The sequence below is a fragment of the Miscanthus floridulus genome, chromosome 10, assembly GCF_019320115.1.
Source record: "Miscanthus floridulus cultivar M001 chromosome 10, ASM1932011v1, whole genome shotgun sequence".
Taxonomy (NCBI): Eukaryota; Viridiplantae; Streptophyta; class Magnoliopsida; order Poales; family Poaceae; genus Miscanthus; species Miscanthus floridulus.
Window position 1 is genome coordinate 135885857 of NC_089589.1, and position 15689 is coordinate 135901545.

Below are 15689 nucleotides of genomic sequence, written 5' to 3' on the forward strand. Positions count from 1 at the left end.
CAAAAAGTGTTAGCTTGAACGCAACTGGCCATATAATAACTTATTCTATAGCCACCTTGATTTACGATAATATTTATACCAATTTACGATAACATGAATATGCATTTACGATACTCGTGTTACTACAACTCACGGTTAGTAAATCACTTAGTAAGGAGTTACTGTAATCTCGTAAATTAGCATGGTAATTATCGTAACTCAAAGTGGCCACAGAATAAGTTATTCTATGGCCAGCTGCAGAACAGTAGTTCTATATATATATATATAAAGATCCAAACAGTCATCTTCTTGCTTTGATCGTCAATTGCCTGTTGAAGATTGAAAAACATTGTGAAGGGAAAAAACGACACTGATGTGGTTTCCAGGAAATCATAAAAATGGACTGAAAAATAGGGAAAAAAATTTATATCGGGGGAGATAACCCCACCGGACAGCCACTCAATCGCGCGTCGCATGTGTAAGTCACGCGATTTTTCACGCGAAAAATGCGCGCTTCATGGACACCAGCGCTCAAACCTCTGACCTCTTGCTTCGCGTCTTCGGCCCCTAACCACTCCACCTGTGAGATGCTTGTGTAAAAATGAGATATTTGTTCTAGTCATTTTATGTTCATCTGATTTCAAAATGAGTATTTGGGAACCTAAACGATTTCAAATGAAAAAGTTATCAAGTACAAAGTTTTATAGCTCTTCAAGATCTACAACTTTGTGTCGACACAAAATCTCGTTCCGTGCCGAGGACACACGCAGCAAGCCGGAAGGGTCCGCTCGATTGAGCAGATCCGCCTAGCTTCAGCGTAGGGATGGTCGATCCTGCGCAAATCCTCCCAAGGCGTGCCAGTCAATTTGACCCTGTAATTGACAAGGAGAGAAAGTTCATCAGTAATTAAGGGCGGAACTTGCTGGTGTTGCCAGACAGTCCCGAATGTGCGGCGATGAGAGCCGATATGCGAGGAGATCGGCTAAATAGCCGATTCCAGTATATTCATGAAGATGAATCGATTGAAGCTCGTGGGGTCCAAGATATACATCATTAATTGAACAAGCATTAATCAATGGCAACAAAATGTTAAAGATGAACAGTTCAGGACGAGCCAATGATTGTGAGTAACCAAACTCCTTTTATGTAAAGAAACAATTCAACACCATTTAACCATTTGATAAAGATAAATCTAATGAACATGTTAGATCTCATCTATCGCTATGAGCAGTGGGGCATGAGGCAGAATCATGCAGGCCGTAGAAATAACAATAGACTCAATGACCCTAACTCATTACTAATATCAGTGGGGCATGAGGCAGAATCATGCACGTCGTAATACAATAATAAGATCATGGGGCTAACATATCTTTCAACTTATCTCTACTTCAACGATCTCATAATGCGAACTACTCGTGAAAGCACACGATATCGGCTAAACAGCCGATTCAGGCATAATGCACAGTTAAGGTCATGTCTTCTCAGGAACAGATCTGCCAGTTAGCGATCCCCACTCCACGGTGTTAATGGTGTCAATGGATCTCTACATTGATGGATCTAAAAAGGCCATCATCTCTAATGGTTCTAGCTTTGCCATCTTGACTGAACCAGCCACACCGAAAAAGTACGACCGTTCGAATGCATTCCAAACTGGAGTTGTAGCTCAACTCAACTATCTCTCTGAGCTGACCATAAAATTTTGTCGCCAATCCATTATGTGTTCCATCCACCAGCACACCATTGTTTTGTGTCTGCCTTTGTCTTTCACGGTCGACAGTGTTGTATCGAACACCATTGACACTGCATGATGCCCATAAGTTCACTCTTAGGTCAGGAGGACATGATATTGCATATAGCCCTTCACTAACTTCTTCTCGATTATCCTTCCACTTAGTCTTGATCTAAAAAGACAACAAAATAAGTCAAAGCAACTATGATTACCAGCACACATAATTGAGTGAAACTTGCTGCAATATGAATCTTGCTGCAATATGAATCTTAAACCAAGCAAGTCAAAAATAAATCTGGAACCACTTACATGACTCCTAAACCAAGCAGGGAATTCCTTTTCCAACCTCTTCTCAACATCATGGCCACCTTCTTTGTCTAACTCTCCTCTAAACTTGCTGCACACACAGTTTACAATATGTCTTGAGAAACAGTTTGTTGCACTCCTAAACTTTCTTTGTCAGGTGCACACACAGTTTGCTGCACACTTACATAATTTAGAAACAAAACTCACCTCAAATATGGCTCTACCTCCTCACTATTGTTTAGCACATACCAACAAATCTTGTGAAATTCTTTATCATCAAGATATGTCTGCCTGTTGGCCCCCAAGAGTTTAACACCATGCTGGAATATAGGGAGGTCACCATCAGTTGCTCCATGATGCCATTTTTCATCATCTCGATTAAATCTAGTGACAACATCTTCCATGTAACTTGAACAAAAGGTCATGGCCTCATTAGCTATGTACGCCTCAGCGATGGACCCTTCAGGTCTGGCCCTGTTCCTCACATACCCCTTCAAAGTGCCCATTTGCCGTTCGATTGGGTACATCCATCCATATTAGACAGGACCTCTTAGGAGTGCTTCATCAGGAAGGTGGACAGCTAAGTGGACCATCACATCAAAAAAAGCAGGAGGAAATATTTTCTCTAACTTGCAAAGTATCATAGGGATATCTGCTTTTAGACGTTTCAATCTATCAACCTTTAGTTTCCTACTGCAAAGCTCATGGAAAAATTTACCCAACTCTGCAACTGCTACATATATGTCCTTGTGCACTAGTCCCCGGAGACCAATAGCTAAAATTCTTTGAAGAAGGATGTGGCAATCATGGGTTTTGAGGCCCTGCACCTTGGAACCATCTCAACTAATGCATCTTGTCAGGTTGGAAGCATATCCATATGGAAACCGAATACTTTTTAGAAATACACAAAATGCAACCCTTTCTTCTTTTTCCATGGAATACCATGCTGCTGGCATGGAAACTGAATTGTCTTCATCTTCTTCTAAATGCAAATCAGGATGTATGCCCATATCCTGCAAATCAAGTCTCGCATTAACTGTATCCGTATTCTTCTCAAGACAGAGTATTATGCCTAGAAGGGCATCACATATATTCTTCTCTATATGCATCACATCAAGATTATGTGGCAGCTTCAAATATTTCCAATAAGGAAGGTCCCATAGAGTGGACCTTCGGCTAAACAATTTTGGTTCCTTGTCCTTCTGTCCTCGCTTCCTTTTCTTGGTACCATCAGCCTTACCAGGAGTAACATCTTTTAATTTCTCTAGACACTCCGATGTCTCATGCATACTCAACTTTCCTGGCTCACCTCGGTTCTCTCGATGTCCATCAAAGGCCAAGCTTCTTCTCCACTTGTGGGTTTTATCAAGATAGCGACGGTGTCCAATGTAACATATCTTCTTCCTAAGACTCCTTGATAATGGATCTTTGTTGCAATAGATACATGCATAGTAACCTTTAGTGATTCGCCCTGACAATACACCCAAAGCTGGATAATCATGGATGCACCATAGTACTGCAGCACGAAGGTCAAACTTCCCACCAGTGAATGCATCATATGTACTGACTCCCTCCCAGAGTTTTAACAATTCCTCAATGAGAGGCTGTAAGAATACGTCAAAGTCCTTTCCTGGAGACTTTGGTCCTGGGATGAGCAATGCCATTATGTAGTTGGATGTAGCAGTGCATGACCATGGAGGTAGATTGTATACCTTTACAAGTACAGGCCACATGCTATAAGTTGTGTTCATGTTTCCAAATGGATTAAACCCATCTGTTGCTAAACCAAGCCTTAGGTTTCTAGCATCTCTAGCAAAGCTTGGAAACACAGCATCAAAATCTTTCCAGGCTAAGCCATCAGCTGGATGGGTCATTTCATTCTCCACAGCAACCCTTTTATCCTTGTGCCACTGGGTCTCCTCCGATGTTGCTTTGTTTGCAAACATCCTCTTCAGCCTTGGTATAAGAGGAAAATATCTCAAAATCTTTTTAGGAATCCATTTGGCAGCATCTCCATCTACCCACCTAGATTCCTTGTATTTTGGGCACATGTCATGTTTTTCAAGTCCTTTGCGAAACAACACACAGTTATTGTCACAGACATCGATTAACTCATATCCAAGGCCCAACTCTTTGAGATACTTCTTTGCTTTGTCATATGAATCTGGAAGACAACAATGACCCTGACAATAACTTCAAAAATGCACTGAATGATGTGTTGCTGACCCTGTAGTATGACTTGATATGTAGCAATCTTACTAGAAAAGAGAACCTAGACTGAACTGAACCCGGGCAAAGAGCATGTTTTGCATCTTCAAGAACTTTCACAAACATAGGTTGTTCTCCATCTTGTTGTACAGCTGTGTACAAGTCTGCAATCATCTCTACCGAATCATGACCATCTTCATTGTCGGGCTCCTCTACATTTACCACATCACCTAGATAGGTAGGTACATTTTCATCCTCTCCAAATTCCACAATGTCAACATCAAAATCTTCTCCATGGTGTACCCACCAAGTATATGTAGCTGACCATCCATGGAGATAAACATGGTCATGCACATCTTTCAGACTCTGTGAAGACAGATTCAGACAATTGCGACATGGGCAACGTATAGCATCATTTGGATTGAATCTATCTCGAACAAAAGACAAACTGATCAACACCTACAGTGAACTCATCGCTGAACTGAGTAGCACGAATCCATGTTCTATCCATCTTCTGAATGCAAAAAAAATTAGGCCTAAGTAGCTGAACAAAAGCTATGAACTGCTCTACCAATCCTTGTCTAAACATCTACTACTCTACAAATTGCAAGCAATGGGAGGGGACAATACCTCTAAGTAGCTGAAGTAGCCACCATAGCACGCCGCCAGTGCACACCGAAGCAGCTACGCTGCAGTAGGTGCCCGCCGGAGCAGCCCGCTACGCCGCCAGAGGAGTTGCCTGCCAGTGCATCCCGTACCAGCTAGGCTGCTAGAGCGGTTCGCCGGAGCTATCCGCCGGAGAGGCTCGCCGTAGATGCCCGAGAGGCACGCCACCGGCGGAGAACCTACTCTGCAGCAGGTGCCCGCCGGAGCAGCCCGCTACACCGCAAGAGCAGTTGCCCGCCAGCGCATCCCGTACCAGCTAGGCTGCTAGAACGGTTCACCGGAGCTGGCCATCGGAGAGGCTCGCCGCCAGCGGAGAACCTACTCCCGCCCTCTGCCAGATTTGGGTTGGGTTTGGATCTGGGGGCAGCACGATTGGATTGGGTTTGAGTCATAGAACTGATTCAATAAACGAATAAGAAAAAAAATTCATCTCTGAGCATGACCAAAGTCGTGTTCTGATGGTAAGGCAGCTTGACTCTGAGTGAAGGGTGCTGGGTTCGATTCCTAGGCACAGCACATTTTTTTAATATATGAATTATTCAAACAGACAATAAATTAATGTTTCCACTCTGTAACACGTCTGAATTCGTAGTGTGATGGTAAGCCATCTTGCTTGGGAAGTGCAGGTCCTGGGTTTGATTCCTAGGCACCGCATATTTTTTTAATTTCACTTTTATGACAAAAATTTTGGCTGACAAGTGGGACCTCAACGGTGAAACTACTGAGCTTCACTTCTATGACGAAGTTCACAACATTTCTATGACGATTTCTTCTACTTTGTCACAGTTGAACAAAGGGGTTGACGCCCAAACCGGTCATCCATGCCGAATAACGAAATTTCGTCATTGATGAACCTTGTTCAGTGACAAAATTTGGGATTGTCATACCCAAAACGTCATAGATGAAAGGATTTCTAGTAGTGTTCCCGTAGGTTCAAAATCATGGAGAACAACAAGAAGCTTGCCGAGGAGGCCCTTAATGGATCTGCATCATCGCGTCAGTTCCTTTGCCGCCAGGAGGATATAACCCACGGTGCCCTTACTGCCTTGGGAAACAGGGCCGATTCTGTTCGGCCTTTGGGGCCTTCTTCGTCGATGGCTCGTCGCCAGTTTCTCCGCCGCTAGACGAGGTAGATTGACAATGACGGTCTGCTTGCCTCCATCGATCGATATGGACAGAGCCTTGCTGACTGTCTCTCTCTCGTGGAATTGACTCTAGCCATGGTTAGATGTCAGTCGCCTCCTAGGGTCGATTCAGTGGAGGATAGGCTGGCCAAGGCCGAGGCCAGAATCACAGGTAAGACACACATCATATCCTTTTTTTTCTTTTAGTTTCATTCTTCAAGGTTCTGATCATCTCCCCTTTGAATCCTTTAGATCTATCCGCCCAACTAGAGAGTCTTCGATCAGCCGCGGACCATGCTGCGGGATTCGTTAATGCCAGGGGTGTCGTTCCGGTGGTTCGTTTGCATGATATTCCGAATCGCGTCAGGGAGGTCGCTCTTCATGGCGTTCGCCATGGTGCTGCCATGGCGTTGGCTAAGCCCGTTCGGGCCCCGATCTTCAGCTTCTCCCCCATGTTTTTCCAGACGCAGTACACCCTGGGGAGCACGAGGGCTTGGTTGAGGATTTTATGGATGCCGCCAATTCTGTAGCCTTTAACACTTTGGCCGATGATATAGTAGGCAAGGTTTTCCTCGGACCGTAGTTTGTAATAGGCGACATTTAGCAGATAATTCTGCTGTCTTGGCACCATGCGCATTACTATGTTTATGCTTGCTTTGCCCCCACGGATGACAAGCACTGCACCGGCTTTCACTCTTCTGGGTCTATTTTCGCACCAGCAGCAATACCTCTCTGGTATCGGCTATTAGAGCTGTCAGTCGAGCGAATTGGTCATTGAGTATTAATCCAAATGTTAGGGTAATATTCCTTCAAATATTCCCCATTGATCTGCCGAATCCTTCTCCTCCTCTTAGTGCCTTCAAAATGTACCAGACGTGCAACGCCTGAGCCAATAAAGTTCCCCCTGATTTAGGCGACCACACCGGCTGTCTCGCTTTTGGTCGTCATAAAATGTGTCTTTGAGAATATTTTTTAGATCAGCTTGAGAAGTCAATGGTCTGCGGGAGCTGATGCCATTTGACTAGGAGTACCGAGAGCGACCCACGGTGCCCCAGACTTGAAATCTGCACGTCATCGTGGATTTTGTGTAGAACCGATCATATTTTCTCATGCTTCCTCCTTCGGCTAAGGAGCCGATTTGTTATAGCCGATCCAGGCCCTTAGTTTAACCAAGTCTGAAAACACGGCTTTCATTAAGAGAACCCTTCGATTTCCTACCTTTCAGTTGCTCAGTGTTGTATTCCCATCGGCATTAGTGAAGTGACGCCTCGCCTCACATTAATTGCTGCTGCCTTTTACATGTCCCGAGACGTCCGTCCCTTCGCTTTGGGTCTTTAAATACCAGTTGGTAGTTTCGGCCTCGAATACATCCCTACTCGTAACTGTTTCTCTGCTTTTCTCCGCCTATTGAAATCCTGTAGCGGTTCTCATTCCCTACTTTCGTCGATCCAATCGTTCTCCATGGCTGGCGAAGATAGCCGGGGTAAGCGTGCGGCGGAAGAAATCCTGGAGGAGAGAATGCCAATGAACCAGCGTCTCCGACGCATGAGGTGAGATCAACATTTCTTGTTCATGATGATGAATAGTTCTAACTCGCCTGCAGGTTTGTTGTGAATGACAGTCTTCGTCTCCTCCCGAGGGCCGGTGGGCCTTCTGATGATGCATCTTCTGTGCCGGCCTCATCGTCGGATTCTTCTGATTCCTACAACGACGATGACGCCCGGTGCTATCTTCATGAGTGGTGGATGGCCCAAAACCGTTACTCCGAGGTGACTTGGGAGAACGAGTAACTGGAGATTCGCCTCACGGTTTCCTAGGCCGCCCTTCACGCGGCTGAGGAGGAGGCCAGCGCCATCCGAGCGCGGCTAGCCAAATCCGACGCCATGGTGGCGGGTAAGATGAATCCCATGAAGGCTTTTGCTTTCTCTTCCATTATCTTCATCTTGACCGTCTTCTTTTCTCGTGATTGTCAGCCTTGACAGCACAGTTGGAATCTCTTCAACTGGTGGCGAACACGGCCGTGGACGCTGTCAATGCCCGGGGTTCCTCCATCGGCGTTCGTCTCCAAGATATCCCGGTCCGTGTCCGTGAAATCGCCCTTCATGGTGTTCGTCACGGTGCGTCAGTGGCGCTGACCACGGTGCAGGTTCAGACAGGGTATGAGCTCCACGCCATGGAGACCGGTTTCCCAGTAGGCGACAGTCCTTAGGAACATAAGGACTTAATGGAGGAATTTGTTGTAGCAACGGAGGCCATCGTGGACATCACATCTGCCCAGGATGTGGTGAATAAAATCTTCAGCTAGATTGTACTTAGGGGAAACAATGAACAAAGACTTCTCCTTCATGAATGCGCCTTAGTGCAAATGTCTTTGTGTGTAGTTGTTCCTGTTTTTGTTTTTCCTTCTGCTCCGTAGGCGATACTTATCGTATCGGCTTTCATTATCTTTGAAGATTTTTCATTTTTGAACTAGAGGCGATACCTTCCTGATACCGGCTATTAGAGCCAAGAACAAATCGGCTATCAGTCGTTGATCAGATGCTGGGATAACGTCCCGCAGAATTTTTCAATATAAAAGGTTAGATGATTAATCAACCTGGGTCAAGCGTTTTATTTGAGCGAAACAGAAACTCCTTATGAAATTCATCAACTCTGAGTCACAATTGTAATTTCGTTCAGCATTCATACGTCGGCCTATCTTTATACTCAGAACTAATGCTTATTTCCTCTATCCCGATGGCCGACGTGAAGCTTTGATTTCTTCCATTAAAACAAACTCTCAGAGCCGATTGCTTGCATCGACTGTTGGCTTTCATTGCTGATCTTAATGAAGCCTCCTTCCCATGTCTTGCTAGAGAAACATTCAAAATCTCCCAACTCCTAAAAGACTGGATTGGCTGTTGCAACACTTACAGACTCGTCAGCACGAACCACTTCGATATCATCTCCATGCCATTGAATCAAACACTGATGCAAGGTCGATGACACACAACAGTTAGCATGAATCCAGTCATGATCGAGGAGTAAACTATATGATCCTTTCCCATCGATCACAAAGAACGTGGTGGGCAGAGTTTTACTCCCAATTGTCAGTTCAATGTTTATTGCCCCGAGGGTTTTAGACGTGTTACCTCTGAAGTCTCTGAGCATCATATCGGTTTCCAACAGATCTTCTAGTCCTTTGCCAAGCTTACGGAAAGTAGTATAAGGCATAAGATTGACAGAAGCACCTCCGTCCACTAGCATCTTGCTCATCGGTTTTCCATCAACTAGGCCTTTCATATATAACACTTTCAAGTGCCGATGCTTGACTGGCCTGTCGAATATTGCATGCTGCATGACCGTCAACTCGGCAACCATCTCTTCATACTCCGATTCATCGAAATCGGAATAAACTTCTTGATCTGCCAGAGCCCTGAATTCCGATGGCAACATGAAAACCATTTGAATACTAGCCGATGGTTGCTTTCTATCGGCTGTTTGCTTGGTGAGCCACACTTGAATTTTACCAGGTGCCCGAGCCTGTTCCATCTCCGTATTCCTTAGGCGCTGCACCCTCCTCTATTGGCTTCTCATCAAATCTCCTGGGCACCACTGGTTTTCCTGCCACATATATCCTCTTTCATTGCTTTCCTTTTCATGATCAGCCCAATCTTGATCAATGATTCTTTTCTCAAGCCAATCATGAACACTTTTATTTTTTAAGCGCCGATCCATGTTATGATGGTAAGTATCTTGAACACGGATGGATCGGCAGTTGGTTTGAGACTGCCTATGCTCCCGATATCGATCACTACATTCTGGACAGTCATGCCTGGTAGGCAACTTCAAACCTTCGTTCCAGCAATGTCTGAAGAAAGGACAATTCCAATGTATTTTGGTCTGTTCTCTTTCATGCCTCTCTTCTTCCAGCCGATGCTGGTACGTTTGATCTTCTAACCAACATTGATAATTCCTTTCCTTCTGCCGCTGCCATTTATTCAATAGGATCCGAGATGTAACTCGCTGCTTTGTTGTCTCTGTCTTCGATGTGCCCCCCTGCTCGTATCGGCTATTTTGTTCGGTACGCCGCCTCCTAAGCTCTCTGTACTCGTCAGCCGATACTTGCATATTAGGATAAACTGTTCTGGCTTCTTTCGATTTGGTCGACGTTAGGACTTTGGTCTTTCCTTTGAATAACCTGGCATCGACCATGTTCTGTTCTCCCGGGAAAGGATTATCATCAATTTTCATCTTCCGGGGCGTATCAAATTTGAGCCTCCCTTGCTGAATAGCTCTCTGTATATATGCTGCCTGAAGATTCTACATTCATTAGTGGAATGAGAGGTGGCATTATGGAACTTGTAGAACTTCCTATTCTTCAATTGATCAGGGGGCAACATGACATGACCATCAGGCAACTTGATCTGTCCTTTTTCAAGCAAGAAATCAAAGAGCTTGTCAGATTTGGTGACATCAAAATCATAGCTTTCCTCGACTTCTCTCCCCCAAGGATTTGGCACCATCACTGTCTTTTTGCCCCAATTCCACTCAGCTGCAGCAACCTCTTCTTCTTCATCTTCATAGCCTTCATTAACTGAGTATGGATCATAAGCCTTAGCCACTGAGGTACTCTTCTAGAATCGGGTATCTCTGCGTATGCTCTGAAATTGGCTATTAAGTGCTACCACTCGTTGAGCCAATTAACCTAAGTTGTCAAAATCTTGTCCTAGCAGCTTCTCTTTCCACATAGGTAGCATTCCTTGGATAGCCAAAGCAGCTAGTTGATCATCGGCCAAGTTCAGAGAGAAGCACAAGTTCCTGATCTCTCGGAACCTCTGAAGAAATTCAGTTCCCGATTCATTAGTTCTCTGTCTCATAGTTGTCAGGTCGGTAATCTTCTTTTCTCCAGTCCCAGTGTAAAAATATGTATGAAATCCCTTCTCCAGATCAGCCCAATTGGTAATAGAATCAACTGGCAACGATGAAAACCAAGTGAAGGCTGGTCCTGACAAGGACAGAGAGAAGAATCAAACTCGATGGGCGTCCTCAACTGATGCTTCACCTAATTGTGTAAGATACCGACTGACATGTTTTATTGTGCTTATACTACCTTGGCTAGTGAACTTAGCAAATTCTGGGAGCCTGTAATTGGTGGGGAGAGCGACCAAATCATACCATTCTGGATATGAGCGTTTGTACAAAAAGGTCACCCCTTTTGGCTTTAGACCAAACTGATTCTTCATCACTTCAGTCACCCTTAGCAGCAACTCATCAGCGTTTGAATTTGGATTCCTCTGTACTTGCTGACTCATCTGTGCATTGAAATCCCTTGTGCCTTGGTACCCTAGATTTGGCATCATGTGAATGGTGTTGTAATCCGTGCTTTAGTGATACCCCTGTGGAATCTCGATCTGCTGGGTCTTTTGCTAGCTTGCTGCTTGAAGTCTCTGATTGTAGACATAAGGATCTATATCCCTGTGGATCTTTTGAACCGATGGTGCTATTTTTCGAGCCGACGACGCTATGTGGCCTGTTGTGCCAAAATTGATCACCTGGTTCTGATTTTGCCCCGTCGGCTATTGCACGTGCTGTACTGGTGGTCCAGAATTGTACTGCGTCTGATTCGCAGCAGTTTCTTGAGTTTGTTCAGGTGATCCTTGAGCTATCTGGACCTTACCATTACCAGCTGGTACGGCTTCTTGATGGCTGGTACCGACTTGATTAGTCCCTTGGGTAGATAGATCTGGAATATCGTAATAAATCAGTCCACCTTGACCAATTGGGAATCCATGAATCGCTTCTTTCATTGCATTGTGGAATGCGTCAACAAGAGCTTTATTGCGGCTTGATAGAGCATCCCGAACAGATTTGTCCATGGCTTCCGTAAATAAACGCCTGTCTTCAGCTTCGACTGTATCTATCTGTCCGTGTAGTAGAACTCTTGGTAGTGGAAATTTCTGAATAATTGTGTTTGTCACGTGTTTTGGAGTAGGACAACAGACACTTGTTCTGAAATTCTTCTGTAGCTTTGTTGATGACATCCTTGTCTCCATCAGGTAGATCTTCGTAATGCAACATAAGGATGTCATTGTTGTTGTAAACCGCCATGATGATTGTGGGGTCCCACCGGGCATGCCAGAAACGTGTGTCGACACAAAATCTCGTTCCGTGCCGAGGACACACGCAGCAAGCCGAAAGGGTCCGCTCGATTGAGCAGATCCGCCTAGTTTCAGCGCAGGGATGGTCGATCCTGCGCAAATCCTTCCGAGGCATGCCAGTCAATTTGACCCTGTAATTGACAAGGAGAGAAAGTTCATCAGTAATTAAGGGCGGAACTTGCCGGTATTGCCAGACAATCCTGAATGTGTGGCTATGAGAGCCGATATGCGAGGAGATCGGCTAAATAGCCGATTCCAGTATATTTATGAAGATGAATCGATTGAAGCTCGTGGGGTAGTATAAGAAGAATCGGTTGTCATCCAAGATATACATCATTAATTGAACAAGCATTAATCAATGGCAATAAAATGTTAAAGATGAATAGTTCAGGATGAGCCAATGATTGTGAGTAACCGAACTCCTTTTATGTAAAGAAACAATTCAACACCATTTAACCATTTGATAAAGATAAATCTAATGAACATGTTAGATCTCATCTATCGCTATGACCAGTGGGGCATGAGGCAGAATCATGAAGGCTATAGAAATAACAATAGACTCAACGACCCTAACTCATTACTAATATCAGTGGGGCATGAGGCAGAATCATGCAGACCGTAATACAATAATAAGATCATGGGGCTAACATATCTTTCAACTTATCTCTACTTCAACGATCTCATAATGCGAACTATTCGTGAAAGCACACGATATCGGCTAAACAGCCGATTTAGGCATAACGCACAGTTAAGGTCATGCCTTTTCAGGAACAGATCTGATAGTTAGCGATCCCCACTTCACGGTGTTAACAGTGGGGTGAGAGGCAGGATCCCACAGGCCGTGATAACGGGCCATGAAACGGTTCTCGCTAACCAATAGATCTACTCAAGATCGAACATGCCTTAACCGCACGCTATGCACGATTAAGATTGATATAAATCAGCCGATAAAAGCATAACTCATCGTTTAAAGTGCAAGATTAGATCAGTTCTGAATTAGCAAACGATGGGTTAAATAAGACATAAGGCCGATCTAAATCAATCTCAATCGGGCAGAGTAATATTGCTGCAATTAAATAAGCAATGGAAGCAATAAGCAATAACGGTAACTTAATAAATCTACCAAAGACTGACATTCTAAGGTAGAGCCAATAACTTGACCTTGATCTAATTCAAGCAGTGGGGTGTGAGGCAGAATCACACAGGTCATACTTGAATTAGGCAAGAATTGATAACTAGCTTATACCAGAGCCGCAGTGGGGGTCGACCGGATCGATGCAGCCATACGAACAGAGGTATAAACCATGACGGTACTTACAACAAGCAATGGAGGTTGACCGGATCGATGCAGCCGTCCGAAGAACTCGCCGAGATCTACTCTACTCCTACTCCTAAGGGGTGGCCGGAGCCGAAAAAGTAATAAACTTGTATTTGATTGATTGGATGTCCCCTTACAATAGCCGGGGTTTAGTATTTATACCCCGGAGGTCTAAGCACAAATCCTACTCGATCACGATATGTTACAATCTTAGGTATAAATGAAAACATTCCTAATTTAAGATAGCTTGGACTCTAATCTTTCCCTTTCTGTAGAGTCCACCATGTTCTGCTCTGGCACCGCTCGTGGCCTTCGTCCTTATCTGCCAACGTTATTTGAAGAAAGCCGATTCCAACTCTTGCTTTTGAATCAGCTGGTTCAGATCGCACGCAATCGATCCCTTGACGACACGGTCTGGGGGGGGGGGGGGGGCTTTCGAGTTCCTATGACTCCCTCTCCAAATTTCGGTGTAAACACTTTGGTTCTGGTCATTTATTCATCCGAGATCATTTGAAGAATCTGAATTTCAAATGTGAGAAAATTCAATAGTAATTTTTGTTGGATAAATGATTTCAAATTTTAAAGTTGTCAACTACAAAGTTGCACAACTTTTCAAGATCTACAACTTTTATTTTAGGTGTTTCTCTATCTAAGGTCGTTTGAAAAATTCAAATTTTAAATTTGAGAAATCAAACGTAATTTTCGTTAGATAAATAGTTTTCAAATAAAAAGTTGTCAACCACAAAGTCGCATAACTTTTCGAGATCTATAACTTTTGTTTTGGTTGCTTCTCCATCCGAGATTCTCAAATACCACTACACATTTGCTTATGAGTATGGAACATATGGCTTTTTAGTTGGTATTAACTTTTATGAAATCTTGCGAATAAAATAGAGTGACATCATAACGACTTCAAATAAGAAACTTGTAAACTACAAACTTGCATAACTTTTCAATATCTGCAACTTTTGTTTTGGTCACTTCTCCATCCAAGGTTCTTAACTACAACTGCACACTCACTTATGACTATGGAGAATATGGACTCCGTCGGTATTAACTTTACAAACTCTTGTGGCGTATATTTGGACATCCAAACAATCTTAAATAAAAAATGTTTGAACTACAATGTTGTAGATCTCGTCGAGTACTACAACATTGATATAAAGTTTGTCTTCATCGGACATCATATGAGAAAGTCATGAAAGTTTTCTTGTACTATATCATTGTCAGTTCGAAAAACCGACAGTGATGACCCAATATCAGTGTCGGTTCTTGGCTAGAACCGACAGTGATAGTATCAGTGTCGGTTTTAGCTACAAACGGACAATGATGACCCAATATTAGTGTCGGTTGGTCCTATCATTGTCGGATATGTCAAAAAAACCGACAGTGATGTGCCGGGAGGCACTATCACTGCCGGTTTCTTAAAAACCGACAGTGATGAAGTTGGCAGTGAATGTCAGATCTGTAGTAGTGGTAATATTGTCTTATTTTAGTGACAACTGTGGTCGGTCTTAAATTGGCCATTTCTGATAGTTTGTTTTGTGACGTTTGCCTCTTGGTTCTGTGGTTTGTGGAGGCCCTAAGTGTGGTACATTAAGAGGGGTTTCCACCATAGGCAGTGCTGTTTTTTTTAAGTGAACACCATAGCCAGTGCTGTTGCAGGTGCACTGTTGATTAGTTCCAGTCTAAACGGTGATGTTTGTCTTGCTGGCTAACCTACTGTCACAGCTGCCCACATTGGAACCATGGTTTTGGAAATGGAAGAAGACATCGGTAGCTAGTTTTGTTAGGCGAGAAAGAACAGGAGGGTAGGTTGTGTTGTTGTTTGGGAGCCAGTCGTGGCTCATTGTTGTATTCCTAGATTGTGAATAGTCCTTTTATTATCTTGGCCTTCCTTGACGGTCTGCTCTCTCTTCTCCTTATTAATATATGCCGGCAAGTATATAATGAAGCATTTTTTAGGTCTGAACTCTCCAGATCCAAATAGTGCTCCGATCATATTGTAGTTAGTACTCCATGGAGTCAGGATCTAGACACAGAACGGCAAACTAGGATGGGAATCAACAAGCGACCCAGCAAGGAGGCAACAAAAAATTAGTAAATGAAGAATGAGCCTGATTAACGTAGTGAGAGCATCCTGTATCAGCAATGTTTATGCCAAGGGAATCAGCAACCCTATGGGAAAATCGGCAGCTGCTTGCAGGTCCATCCACGGT

At 43.9% G+C, this 15689-nt stretch overlaps 1 protein-coding gene across 1 annotated transcript; it reads right to left on the reverse strand.

Annotated features, from left to right (window-relative positions):
- Positions 1-2853: 2853 nt before the first annotated feature.
- Positions 2854-6407, reverse strand: LOC136489748 (uncharacterized). Its single transcript, XM_066486302.1, has 4 exons — positions 6306-6407; positions 4686-4736; positions 4303-4588; positions 2854-4178 (listed from the first exon to the last, which is right to left on the reverse strand). Exons 1-4 carry the CDS (start codon positions 6405-6407, stop codon positions 2854-2856), a joined length of 1764 nt encoding a protein of 587 aa, XP_066342399.1.
- Between the last annotated feature and the right edge of the window lie 9282 nt (positions 6408-15689).

Coding starts and splice junctions, on each gene's coding strand:
- LOC136489748 (XM_066486302.1), bottom strand. CDS start 6,407: ATGGCGAACGCCATGAAGAGCGACCTCCCTGACGCGATTCGGAATATC. Junction 4,589..4,685: donor AGTTCAGCGATGAGTTCACT/GTAGGTGTTGAT, acceptor CTGTCTTCACAG/AGTCTGAAAGATGTGCATGA. Junction 4,179..4,302: donor AAAACATGCTCTTTGCCCGG/GTTCAGTTCAGT, acceptor GTTGTCTTCCAG/ATTCATATGACAAAGCAAAG.